Here is a 13657-nt window from a genome sequence, read left to right as displayed (position 1 = left end):
CCTAATAGCAGGTGAGTATTTCCGTTTTCGTTACTCGGCTGATTTTTGGTGAATATTTTAGGTTTTGAAAAATCCACACACAAGAAATTTCAGGAAAAAACAGTCAATGTTACCCTATGGAGAAAATTGAGTTATAGGTTTAAAGGTAAGTACTCGACTGGCAGAGTTAAGGTTCTGGGCATAGACTCAGGGGTCTCCCAGGGTCAGGTAGGTACAGTTGGTTCACCCTCAGCAGCACTGGGGCGGCCGGGTGCAGAGAGTTAGGCCCAATGTTTTCCTATGAGCGGTGGGGGGGCCTTGGTTGGTGGCTGCTGACTAGCAGGCCACTCGGCTGTGGGAGCTGGGCTCCTGGTCACTTACTCAGGGCAAGTGGGGAAGTAGATCGGTGTAGAGGTTGCACTGCCAGGGCCACTCGGGCGGCTGGGTGCAGGGTGCTTTTGAGCCTTCGGGCGCTCAATTGATTTCAATTGGAAAGCTTCGGTTTAGAAAAAGACTGCAAGCTCGGGGACGAATATTCTTCAGGTGCCACCACCACTTCGAGAGATAAGTTGGGTAGTTGCGAGGATAGGTAGGTACCCCGGGATTGGGCACAGGGGGCCGCGGGGCGCCGGGCGCAGGGGTGCCTTTTGGTGTCGGGAAAGCTCACCCTCAGTGGATCGCGGTTGGGGGGCACCTGGTTCTGAGGCTGCAGGCTTCTTCAGGAGCGTCGAGGGAAGTCCTTGGGTGCCGGACTCGGGGTCACAGTCGCTGTGGGGTTGTCCTCTTGGTCTTTGTTCACTCTGGCACAGGCCAGGCTTGTGAAGGGTTCGCGGTTCCGGGCTGATGCCAGGGATTATAAGTAGATTTTGAGTAGAGCCTCTACTCATGGGAGTCCCAGGGGCTTAGAGCCAAAAGGTAGTCAGGTCCTCCGGGGTTTGTGAGGTTCCTGGCCACAAGAGATGCCGGTTTGGAGCAGGTTCGAGGGTCGACAGGCCGGTAGGGCTGGGGCCAAAGCAGTTGATGTCTTCCTCTTTTTAGCAGCTGCAGGGAAGGTCTTCTTTCTTCTAGCTCTTCTTCGGATTTCCAAATCTGGAATCTGGGGTGCCCCTAAATACTAGATTTAGGGGCGTTACAGGCAGGTGAAGGGCAGGGACTAATGGGTCCCTGTCCTGGGGTGGGTACATCCCCCTATCCTGCCTCTCTCCTGTGGGAGGGGGGCAGTAGCCTAATCCTGATTGGGCAGGGCTTCCCATCTTCAAGATGGCGAGAGCCCAGAGATGTGCTTCACCTCGCCTCCCCCACCTGAGGGGTGGGGTTGGCAGGCTGGCACATCCCCTGTCCTTATTTGGGGTTTCCGGCCAAGCTTCCCGCCAGTCGTAAAGACTGCACAAATCAGCCCCTTGGTTTTCAGACATCCTAAGAGCAAAAAAACGCTTATGTAGGAAACATGAGAGAGCATGGCGCCTAGACTTTCTACCTGAGAAAAAGTCCCAATACAAAGAGGCAATCAAGGCTTATAAAGACGAGATTAGGACGGCTCAAGCCGCTTATTTCTCAGCTAAAATCATGGAAGCCAAGTCCAAACTAAAGGAAATCTTCCACTTAGTAAAAAGCCTGACAAAAGTGAATAATTCAGCCCCACCCTTGGAAAAAACACAAGCACAGTGTAATGAGCTAGCGAATTTTTTCCACAATAAGGTCACCAAGATCTACTCCTCTTTTCCGACAGTAGACATAACTTCAAGAACAGCTGTCCAGGTTCCACTGAAACATATTACTCTCCCAGACCAGCCTATCCTCGAACAGTTTCTCCCCTTAGATCTGGAAACCCTTAATCATTTGGCCCGGCAAGTCAAATCTGGCTCTCCACTCGACCCAGCACCACCGGATGTCATGATGCAGGCTAGCCAGGCCACCCTACCCGTGGTACTGGACCTGATAAACTCCTCCATTTCATCCTGCACTGTGCCCACAGTATGGAAAAGAGCCATGGTGCGGGCCTTGCTTAAAAAGCCCAATCTAGACCCTGCAGACTACGCCAATTACCGCCCAATCTCACTGCTCCCTTGGGCAAGCAAAATCCTTGAGAAACACATAAACATCCAGCTAATAAAATTTCTTGAGAACCACTTGTTACTGGATGCTTCCCAGACAGGGTTTAGACCTAGGCATGGAACCGAAACCGCACTGTTAACGGTTACCGAAGAGTCACGGAGGATACTGGACCAAGGTGGTTCAGTGGCAGTGATCCTCCTCGACCTAAGTGCGGCCTTCGACACGGTCAGCCACTCCACTTTGCTGAACCGTCTATCGAAGATTGGAATAACAGGCAATGCACTTGGGTGGGTCAATTCTTTCTTGAGCAACAGAACATTCCAGATCTTCGATGGTGACACAGTGTCAGCTAGCAAACCACTGAGCTGCGGGGTGCCACAGGGTTCCTCTCTGAGCCCTGCGTTGTTCAACATATATATGAAACCACTGGCTGGGGTCGTCCAACCGTTCGGTATTAAGATCATATCATACGCAGACGATACCCAGCTAGTGGTGTCTCTGGCGCAGGAGGGTAACAGGCACACCTCAGCAGGCCTCATGAAATGCCTAGAGGATGTTAAGGAATGGATGACAGCCTCCTCCTTAAAGCTCAACGGAGATAAAACGGAGCTTATGCTCTTGGGTCCAACTTCTCCAGTGTCTTTCATCTCCCTCTGGCCGTCCTGTCTAGGCCCTCCACCAATCCCTAAGGAAGTGTAAAAAGCTTGGGAGTGTGGTTAGACAGAAATCTCTCGTTCACTACCCAAGCCACCAAGCTGTCTGCCACATGTTTTGGCTTACTTAGAACACTGAGGAAGGTCCTGCCCCTCCTGCCGATGGAAGCTAAACAAGTAGCAATACAGGGACTGATACAATCCCGGCTAGACTTTAACAACGCCCTTTATTTGGGTGCCCCCGAATCGACCTTGCGGAAGCTTCAAGTGGTGCAGAACTGTGCAGCCAGAGCCCTGCTACAGATCCCACGCAGACAGTCAGTCAGGCTCGGATTAAAAAGATTACATTGGCTTCCGGTGAAGCAGAGAGTTGCATTTAAGGCATTATGCATCTCCCACCGAGCCTTCTGGAACACGAGCCCAGCAATTAGCGGCAATCTAGTTACCCACTACTATCCTAGCAGGAATCTCCGATCTACGGAGGCTTTTCTAGCCTCAGTGCCCAAAGTTAAAAGAACCAGAGCCGGAGGAAGGATGTTCTCCGTAAATGCCCCCAAGCTATGGAACTCTCTCCCTCTGCAACTTCGCTCTGACCCTGACCTGCTCTCATTTCGTAAACAACTGAAGACCTTGTTGTTCACACAGTCTCCCTGATCCCGATCACCTCCTCAACGATCACATCTGCACACCTAGCGCTTGGACGCCCCTGGGGCAGCAACCGCGCTCTACAAATCTACATACAATACAATACAATACAATACAATACAGAGTGGGGGATTGCAGTGGCCTGGGGAAGCTCACAGAGGCGGCATGCCCTTGAAGCTTCCCCCTGCCCATCCTGGGGGAGGAGATTTAGCACCTCGCCCAGGATGTGCATTGTTTCAGGCCCAGGAGAGCAGGGGCTCTCCTACCCAGGGGTGCAGCAACATGTCTGCTGTGTGGCAGCCTAGGCAGCCTCAGAACAGACGTGGATTGAAGGTTAGTTTTTTTTTTAAGTGGCATCTCTAAGATGCCCTCTGGGGTGCTTGGTACATTAAATCCCACACTGGCATCAGTGCGGGTTTAATGTGCTGAGAAGTTTGATACCAAACTTCTCAGTCTTCAGTGTTGCCATTATGGTGCTGTGGAGTTCGTGTTTGACGAGCTCTCAGCACCATGTGCTCTTAAATGGCAGCACTGCACACAGTGCCCAGGAATGGACCTGGGTACTGTAGGGGCACAGGGCTCCTGCTCCTGTGCCCACACCACTGGCATAGGGCATCCAGCTAGAGGGGTGGACGATGTATGCCATGGCAGTGTAGGTGGTGGGCATGGCACACAGGGATGTGTGCCTTGTCGACTCTTTGTTTTGTCTTGTACCCAGACACCCAGCCTGCAAGGGCAGTGTGTGTGTGTGTGTGTAAGGGTACAGGGCCTCTAAGGGTGGCACAATGAGTGCTTCAGCCCTTAGAGGCCTTCCCTGGTCACAAGGCCCTGGGTACCTAGGGTACCATTTACCAGGGGCTGACATGTGGCCAGGGTTTGCCAATTTGTGTTTTGTGTTTTAGGGAAGGAACATAGGCCCTGGGCACCTGAATGGCAGGAGTCCAGGGCACACTCAGTCAAAGTACATTCAGCAATTCAACAAAAAGTGGTGGCATACCATGCAAGAAAGATGGCACTTTCTCACACCAGCGCTGGGAGCCTCACAGGGATGTGCGTTGGCTCCAGGAGGGCCAGACGTCTGACTGGGATGCTCCTTCGGGCCATGTCCCGACGTCGCATCAACACCGGAACCGGAGTCAGGGTCCTCGATTGGCACAGAGGACGAACTCACTAGCGAATTCTCGATCTGAGCCCCTACCCACTCTGTGGGGCCCGAAGGTGCGCCAGGGAGAGGAGGTGACCCAAAGGTGGCCTGTAAAGCCCTAGAATAGGCTTCCATCTGGGATCTAGATGTCCCAACACCAGGAAATGGTGGGTAGGTGGGGGTCGAATCCTGGGGGCCCATGTCTGGTGAAGACCGGGAGCAGCGGGCCCTGGTGTCACATTTAGGAGAGGGCGATTAACTCCGTGACTTCTTCCTGTGCAGGCGAGCAACATCCGCGGGAACGAATCCGTGACCTGTCCTGAACAGAAACCCCAGCTCGAGATGGAGACCGGCCACACGAGGACTCCAAACGGGACATCCATGCGGACAGCAACTTCATCCGATGTTCCCGCAGGGACTTTGGCTTCAGCTGCCAGCAGGCATCGCACTCCTCAGAGTTGTGGTGCTCACCCAAGCACCACATGCAGATCTCATGTGGATCCGTCGCAGACATCCGCTGCGTACAGGTCTCACGCGACTTGAAGCCCTTAGGCATCGCACACTGTTCCCGGACACTAAAAGGCATCAATAAGGCCGGAAAAGAAAAACAGGCCAGATGAACCGCTTCTCCTGGATTGGTACGCGGAAAAGAAGGAAACTGACGTCAGCGTGCCAGGAGGGACTTTTATGGCTCCACTGACATCATATCTGTGGACGTCAAGACGGAGCCATGCAACGCCGTCCTTCGGCACGCAGAGGTACTGCTGAAGATTCTCCAGATCCAGTCTGTTGCCTGGGGATATTCTAAGTTAAGGAATCTGCGGCTAGATGTCTATCAGATACAAGATTTGCACTTAGATGATAATGATATGTTGCCTATGATAACCACTGTGGTTCAATAAGTATAATGCACATTAGGCATAGTATGCCTTGTGCTTTAGTATAACAGATTAATGCATATGACAATCTATCTTGCAATATCCACTTGAGAAATTTGGGTGCCTGATCTGATGGTGCAAAGGCAACCAAATTCTTTTTCTTGACTGCACAAGTGGGGTCTACAAAAAACATGATCACCCATTTAATATTTAAAGTGTTTTGTGAGCTCTCAGCGAGGGACTGGGGCTTAGGGGGAAAAAACACAAGACAATGGACTGATTGACGTAGAAAGCCAAAACCACCTTTAGTTAAAAGAGAAATGGTGTGTAACTCTATCCTATAGTTATGCATTTGTACTCTGCAACTAACAAAGGTTTTAAATATATGTTGCAGAGCTGAAATAGGATGAACCAATGCAGATGTGTATGGAAATCCACTCTTTTACAACTGCAAAAGGTAGCAGATTAAAAGCTGAACAGTAACCACCCAAAAGAGAAACTTAAAGAAGTGCAATAGTTGAAAAAACGTTCCTATTTTGCCACATAATATGTTCTGTGGTAGGCTTTCTACCATCCTTTAAGATTCACATACTTTCCTGCAAAAGTTACAAATAATCATATTCAATATCTCAGCTGCTAAATTGAACACTTTTGAGGGTCTTAACACTGGGATAGTTCAATTATCCTCTATGCTGACTAAGCAAATCCTGACACCAGGGAAATCCTTAATGTAGATTTAAGGACCTCTTTTAGAGTACCATGGTAGACATGCCTACTCTGATAACAGTCATAAAGGGTCACAGCAGGGACTGCATACATTTCTTCACCACCATAAGGATCATTGGAAGAGATAGAAAGCAGACACAATGTCCCACACCCAGTCTATTGTTAGTACATTCCCCAGAGACTTGGGGTGAGAATCCATGTAAAAGGGGGTTTGGCATTTTATGTCAGCTTAAGTTGCAAACAAGTCTACTGTTTGGTTTCCCTAATGTGAAATACTAATGCAGAATGTGAAACTCGTGAGCATCCTGTGGTGAGTGTGCATCCTCCTGCTTCCAAATATAATGTATAGCACTCCTGTTGTCCATTTAAACAGCAAACCTTAGTTCACGTGTGAGAAATCCTAAATCTAATTTCTGTTCCACTGAAAAGTATCTTGACATTACTGTACCCTAAGGGACAGCTCAAGGTTATCTGAACAACATTTGGTCTTACAAGCTCAAAGGGCAAGACAAAATAGATAGTTCCTATTGAACTGAAAGGGGCATAAATTTACACTTACAGCAGAGAGTCAGTATACTCCCACATGTACAGGGAATCTTCTGTTCTCAATGACCCCTTACTCCAAAGTACTACTCACCACAAAAAACTGCATTGAAGGGACACACTCGGCTGGCTCTGTTGGGGGAGGCAATCCTTCAGGGATTGCCACAAGCTCCATTTTCACCAACCCTGTTACGTCCACATCCTCCTCCTCTTCATCATCAGTTATTTTAAAGTCCAGGTCCTCTGTGTACTTTCTGCGCTTCACATGGCGGTTGGAGCGCCTCTTCTGAAAGAATGTTTGGAGTCAATGAACCAAATCAACAGAGCCTAACAACAGCAACTCCCTCAAAGTCAGGAGTAGGGATCTCTTCCCAAATTCAGGCCCGTCCCACATTCACCACCACATTTTATTATCTTACCTGAATGCAGTTTTCATCCTCATCCTGTGGGTCTGTTGACTGGCCAACAGCAGCCTGCTCTTCATCAGAGTTGTCGGAAGAGACGTTCCGCTTCCGCTTTTTACCCACTATGGGGGTAATGGTGCTGTAAATGATAATTGGGGTCCACAAGTTATTTAAACAACCCAATGCCGTTAAGGACGATATATTTAAAAATGTTGCAGGTAACGTTAAAGAACAGGTCTGCAGGTGTGGTTTGAATTAAAAGAAAGAAAGATGGACCAAAAAATGTGTTTTTGTAGAGTGGGTAAGAGCTATTTATGTGCATAACCCAAAGATGTTAGTTACAGACAATAAAGCAAGAAGAATTCAATTGTGTGAGGTGTTCAAGGAAGGGCAAAAGAAAACTATGCTCCTCCCAAGAATGAAAGTGGTTTTCTTTTTACAACTCCCCTCTCTTCACATAGCCCCAATGCCATTCAAGCATGTGAGAAAGAAGGAAATCCTTTACCCAAAATTGCACCTCGAGTTCTAATACACAAAGCTAGAATTCTTTTAATGTTCTGCCAAACTGAATAGCTTTGTTAGTATCAACCTGTGTTTTCATGGTTTTCATTTCTACAGCACTCATTTAGTGATCAATTTGAAACCTTATAATCTGCAGCTATATTCATGTGCTGGGAAGTTGTTTCTTCCAAGGAAGTGTCGCGAACACTGGCTGGGGTTCCTTCTCTGTTTGGAACAGTGGTCCCAATATCGATCCTTAACTGAACTTAAAGAACTGCATCTGCAGCATAAGTAACTCACAACAAGAGGACATACAGGGAAAAGCACTTCCCAGCTCCACACTGATGCCCTTGTGGAACCCCAACCTGTTGCTGACACGAATAATGAAGGAGCTTTTTGAACCTCTTCACATGGTAGAACTCAGGCTCCTAACTTTAAATGCGCTTCTAATTCCCATCGCATCACTGTGAAGGGTGACAAGCTGCAAGCGCTAACCATGTAAAAGCCTTATCTGCAATTAAACAAACACAGAGTAGTTAGGCAAACAAATCTACGCTTTCCTCAAAGCATCATGGAACCATTCCAAGTGAACTAAACATTCCCGCTACCAGTTTCTTTCAGAAACCTAAAACTGAAGACGGAAAAGCCCTGCATACGTTGGACCAGAACAGGAATGTACTACGTCAAAAAAATAAAGGAAATCAGAAAAGAAAGCCAGTTCTATCATTTGGAAATTTAAATAAAGTGTCACCAGTGACGAAAGGCACCATTGCAAGACGGATAGTTCAAACAATCCAGATATGGTACCAAAAGTCCGGCGTGCATACAGAGGCAAGAGCACAGATCCCACAACCCAGAGCATATTCCACAAGGAAAAAGGGATCCACTCTTGCCTTTCTAGCAAACGTTTGAATAAACAACATATGTATGGCAGCCGTGTGGTCATCCGTTCACACAACACTACTGTGTGGACATCCAAGTGAGAAAAAGAGTATCAAAACATTTGTTTGCAGGCTCGATCAGCTTTCAACCCCACCTCCTGGGGTGAACCAGGATACCATTACAAAATCTATGCACAGCATGCAAATCGAGAAAAGCTTCACGCTGCAAAACAGAATGGTTACTTACCACTAAAATGTATGCAGCTTGAAAAATTTTGGGCTGTTGGGATTCCATCTACAAAATGCACTGGGCATAATGGGAAACCTGCTGGTCCCAAAGAAATCGGAATTACAGTGCAACATGACAGCTGGTTACTCTGGATCTGTGCTTATTTCAAGTGTTGCACTTTTAATTAACTGGTTCCCTTGAACACTATAGGAATAACAATAATTATGACTGGTCAGTTAGCCTGGGGCAACTACCACTGCTTTGGTTTCCTTATTTAAAAAAAAAAGGTGGAGAAAAATCATAATGACAGCATTGACAACAAACCCTGCTATAAACCTTTTTCTTTTGAGCAATGCACCATAAGTTTTCTATTTCACCTGTAACAACAAGCATTTACAATGCAACGGTCTCGGCATTGTTAAAGTTAGAGCTATTGGCATTGCTCATGACAATGCCGTTTCTTTAAATGTTTTAAAAACAAAAACATAAACAAAAATAATATCATGAGCAATGCCAATAGCTCTAATTTTACCAATGCCGAGACCATTGCATTGTAAATGCTTGTTTAGTGCTGAACTAGACTGAACTATTGACATCCAGGGTCACATGCCGGCAGCAACAGATGCGACCCAAAGAAAGTCGAAGTGAATCGCTGGCTCTGTCCGAGAGTCGAGTCTGGGATGTCCGACAACAATTTTGTGGGTGGGGGCAGTCTCGCTTGCTTTGCCGACCTCGGGCGTACAAAAATTGACTCTTCCCTCATGCGACTGAATTCGGCAAATAGCAAAGGAAGCCAGCGCCGGGCATTTTAACACTTTGTACTATCTTACCAGCTAGGAGGTGACTCGCTGGTCTCAGGCCCCCTCAATACATCGTGCCACATCTGTTTCAAAAGCGAAGAGTTACGATAACGTGAGGATATCACTGCCGCTGTCCCACCAGATCTGCAGAAAATCGGCCCCTTCTAGGCTCCTCCCTGCATTGTTTACAAGATGCGACGGGTGCAAGCGGCAGCCCCCTTTCGAGACCTAAAAAGGGGCTAGATAGAGAAAGGAAGCTGTAGATGGTCATAGCTTCCACAAAAGCGAGTAGCACCAGCTGGGCTAATAGACTGTGGGAATAGGGCAATAGCCTGTAGACGACAGGTACACCAACAAAAGATTTCTAGGGCGTTTGTTACTTCTCAAGTGATACTAAATCCCTGTATTTTCCAACGTCGTAAGCAGTTCAAATCTTTACCCACCGGTCAGAAACCTCACATAAGTCCAAACTGGAGCCTAACATTGTAAACTTGATCGCTGGGAGCCGGATCACGGGCACCAGCAGACAGCTGGAAAGACACATAGTGAACGACTCAAACTCACCTTCCTCGCCGTCGTACATGTTGGCGGTGTGAGGGGCCCGGGGGCTGAGGGGTGGTGAAGATTTTTATTAAGGTAGAAAGCCAACTGCGCACTGCTTAGTAGGCAGTCCCCACTGCCGGCCGGGAAAAAGCGAGCAAAAACACTAACGCCGCACAGGAAATGACATCCCGGCGCTTGTTCGTAACGTGTACACTTTCGCCCCGTGAACTTGCGCGCGCATCGCAACGCGTTGCCTGGCTTGGACCAGCGAGATTGGATGAGATTTTCTACTACGTTGAAGTTTGTTGTTTACTCATCACCTTTGGACCTAGAGGAGAGATACGCTAGAGACACCGTCTTCAATGTGAATCTGCAGAGATGTGAATGGCAATACTTAACTCGTGTTGCTTCAGAGTCCTAAAAAAAAAAAGCCGAGGGCACCGGAAGACACCACCGCCTTTCTCCAAGGCAGAGCAGAAATGCCTCGGAGAAACGCAGCGTCCTTTTCGGATTCGGGGGCGTGTTTTGCTGTTGTCTCCTCCTTGAGACTTCTCGCAAAAAACACGCCCCCCGATCCGAAAAGGACGGGGCCTAATCAGAGTGACTGACCTCTTCTCCGGTGGCTGGCCAGCATTTACGAGGCCAGCCAATGGAGAACAGGGGAGAAGAGGGGCTGGTTCAAGCCCCTCTTCTCCAAGTCATTAAATCTCCGACTTTCGGTTCTGCCTTTCGGCAGACCGGTAGTCCTCGACCTAAAAAGGACTATCCAAAGGAAAGCCAAGAATAACAGAGCATGCACTCCAGTTATGACAGAAGCTCCTGCTCTAGATTAATAAATATTAGTGTTCTTAGGAAGTCAGCCTTTGTATTTAGGTGTCATGCAAGAAAAACTGCAGAGAGACCATATCTGTTGATGATCCACAACCTCAGTGCTGGTGGCTCAATAGAGATTGGGTAAGAACCCATGACCCCTACCTCATTGATGTACAACATCTTGATCACATTGTCAGTTACAACCTACTTTCTGAACGACAACCGCAAACGCCCTCAATTCAAACAGTTTTATGTCAAGGTGTGATTCCTGACCATTTCGCACTTCTATGAATCTTCTTGAGGAGAGCTCTACGATCCAACTGGAAAGCATCAATAACTGTCAGTTAAGGCAATGAAAACCTAAATCACTGAGCCAGAATGGCAAGCAAACATTTCCATAATTTCAGACCACATTGAATTTTATTTTTATTTATTTGAAAAGTTTTATAAAGGACGAACAAGACCCTTACGGGTCTCAGAGCGCTATACAGATGTGGCGAAAGCAGGAATAAAATCATCACAATGGTACAAATGGTGTAGTTAAGTCCACACACTGACAAACAAAGGGGGGGAAACAATCAAGGTTAGGGGTTGGCCCGACCCGTACCTTATCAGAATTGCCTTCGAGCAAGATACCAATTTAACAGACAAGCATACAATAAATCGAAACAACGGTGTAAAATAAGAATCAAATTTGTAGACTGAGCATGAGAACAAGGTGATGATGTTAATGTTCACTCAAGAATAGCCGTTTGACATGTTTCTTGAAAGATGCAGTGGAAGGTTGGATCTGATCTCAGGAGCACGATTGTAAGATCTTATCTTTTTACATTTGGGAGGTTCCAAAAGTAGGGTGGACATACTTCTTACGTTCCGACATGAGCCCGATAGTTCAAGCTTATTTGCCAAGTAAACCAGGGTGTTGTAATGTATGGCTTTATTCGTAAAGCAAGCTATCTTAAAATGTATCCAAGCTTCGATAGATAGCCAATTTAGCTGCAAAAGGTCGGGGGAGATGTGTTCATGCTTTCTGGAGCCAGTGATGAGCCTGGCCAATGTATTTAGAGTAGCTCTGAGTGGGGCCAAGCTAGCTTTGGGAAGCCCAGCAAGGGTCACCAAACCATATTCCAGTCGAGAGATAACCAGGGATTGTACAGCAGACCTGATGTCTGCGGGTGGTAGGAAAGGCTTGATTTTCTTAAGGGTGTTGAGTTGAAAGTTGGCTCTCCTAATAGTTGCACTGATGTGCGCTTGCATATTTAGGTATTTGTCCAAGGTGACGCCTAACGATTTAGTCGAGTCAACCACATTGGGGGTGCAGTTAAGACCAATGAGTTGTTTAAGCCAGTCCAGGGTAGGTGCAGAGTGGTTGGGGGGGGAGCAATCAGAAGGAATTCAGTTTTGAGAGTATTTAACAATAGATGGTTCTGAGCTAACCATTGTTGAGTTTGTGAGAGAGCATCGTTTAGCGTTTTTATGTCCTCTTGAGAGGCGATCTTCAAGTACAGTTACGTGTCATCTGCATACATGTGGTACTGAATGTTAGAATGGTTCAGAATGACGGTAAGTGGTTCCATAAGAGGGCTGAAAAAGAGTGGCTGATTGCGCAGATCCTTTACGGAACTCCAATTGTAACAGGGGTAGTGGTTCACTTAGATTCTTTGTGTGCGGTTATGTAAGAAAGAGCCAAATCAATTTAGGACCAGGCCTGTGAGACTCATCCTATGTTGAAGAAGAACAATCAAGTTTTCATGTTTGATGGTATCAAATGCTGAGGACAGGTCAAGAAGGATTAGTAGACTAGAGACATTATGATCAAGGGATTTCAAGGCGTCATCCACAATGTGGATAGTGCTGTTTCAGTGCTGCGCCCTGCTCTGAAACCCGACTGGTAGAGGTCAAGGAGTAGACATTTCTCAATGTGGTTGCATAACTACGAGTGGACGCATTTCTTGAGCAATTTAGCTAGAGTCATGATGCTGGTGATAGGTCGGAAGTTGTTAGGATCAGATAAATCATAATTTGGCTTCTTAGGGATAGGAGTAACTTGCCCCATCTTCAGGCAATCAGGGATCCTTCCTTGTAAGAGAGATTCATGAATGATCCGGGACCACAGAGGGAGAATGGCCGAATTGAGATCTTTAAAAAACTTAGCAGGTAGTGGATCACTGAAATGGTTGGAAGGCTTAAGGGGCGCCATGTCGTGGAGCAGCTCTGTGACATCTGGCAGGAGAAAGGAATTCCAAGAGGCGTCGTTTTTGAGAGAACAACCAATGGGTAAGGACACTGCCGAAGGTTCCGCCAACTCAGCTGATGATGTGGTGAGGTTCAGAGGCCGCAAAATGGGAGTGTCAGATAGCAGCTCAGTTCAATTTTTCTTGTTTGTTCAGAGAAGGGCACTGAGAAGTCCTTACCACTAGGAAGTAAGGACATGGGAGTCGAGATAGTGTTGGAAGAGTGGTTAGCTTGTTACTTGATGATTTCAAAGAGCTTCTTCAGTCTATTCTTAGCGCCATCCAGCTGAGCCCTGACGTGGTCTGTTTTAGCAATGCGGATGTGTTGGTTGTAAGTACTTCTCACCTTCCTTAGCTGAATGAAGCTTGTGGTGGAAAGTGTGTTTTTCCAAATCCTCTCTGAGAGTCTAAGATTCCGCCGCTCATCATTTAGGGCACCATTAAACCAAGGTTTAGATTGTTTGACTGGAATCCTTTTGAGTTGCTTTGGTGAAATAGTATAAAAAATTATAGCCATAGTGTTAATGTGGTGATCAGAAAGATCATCAAGTTTGGTTGTGTTAGGAGGGGGCTGAAGTCTATTTTTGGTGATGGACGGAGGAGGATCGATCAAATTCTCCAAATGGTCG

General features: G+C 47.1%; 1 protein-coding gene across 3 annotated transcripts in view; it reads right to left on the bottom strand.

Annotated features, from left to right (window-relative positions):
* The window catches only part of LOC146871825 (ATP-dependent chromatin remodeler CHD8-like), a 3469548-nt gene that overhangs the window by 2149876 nt on the left and 1306015 nt on the right, over positions 1 to 13657 (bottom strand). For 2 of the 3 annotated variants that reach the window (XM_085651762.1, XM_085651757.1), the window contains 2 exons: positions 7043 to 7166; positions 6718 to 6909 (listed from right to left, as the gene is read on the bottom strand). In XM_085651762.1, the coding sequence (XP_085507888.1) occupies positions 6718 to 6909; positions 7043 to 7166 (316 nt within the window). The remainder of the gene's footprint in view (positions 1 to 6717; positions 6910 to 7042; positions 7167 to 13657) is intronic. The other variant, XM_085651758.1, reaches the window with a different exon arrangement.

The sequence above is a fragment of the Triturus cristatus genome, chromosome 1_1 (assembly GCF_964204655.1).
Source record: "Triturus cristatus chromosome 1_1, aTriCri1.1, whole genome shotgun sequence".
NCBI classification, from domain to species: domain Eukaryota; kingdom Metazoa; phylum Chordata; class Amphibia; order Caudata; family Salamandridae; genus Triturus; species Triturus cristatus.
Note: the sequence above shows the minus strand (reverse complement) of the source record. Positions and strands in the feature narration are given on the sequence as shown.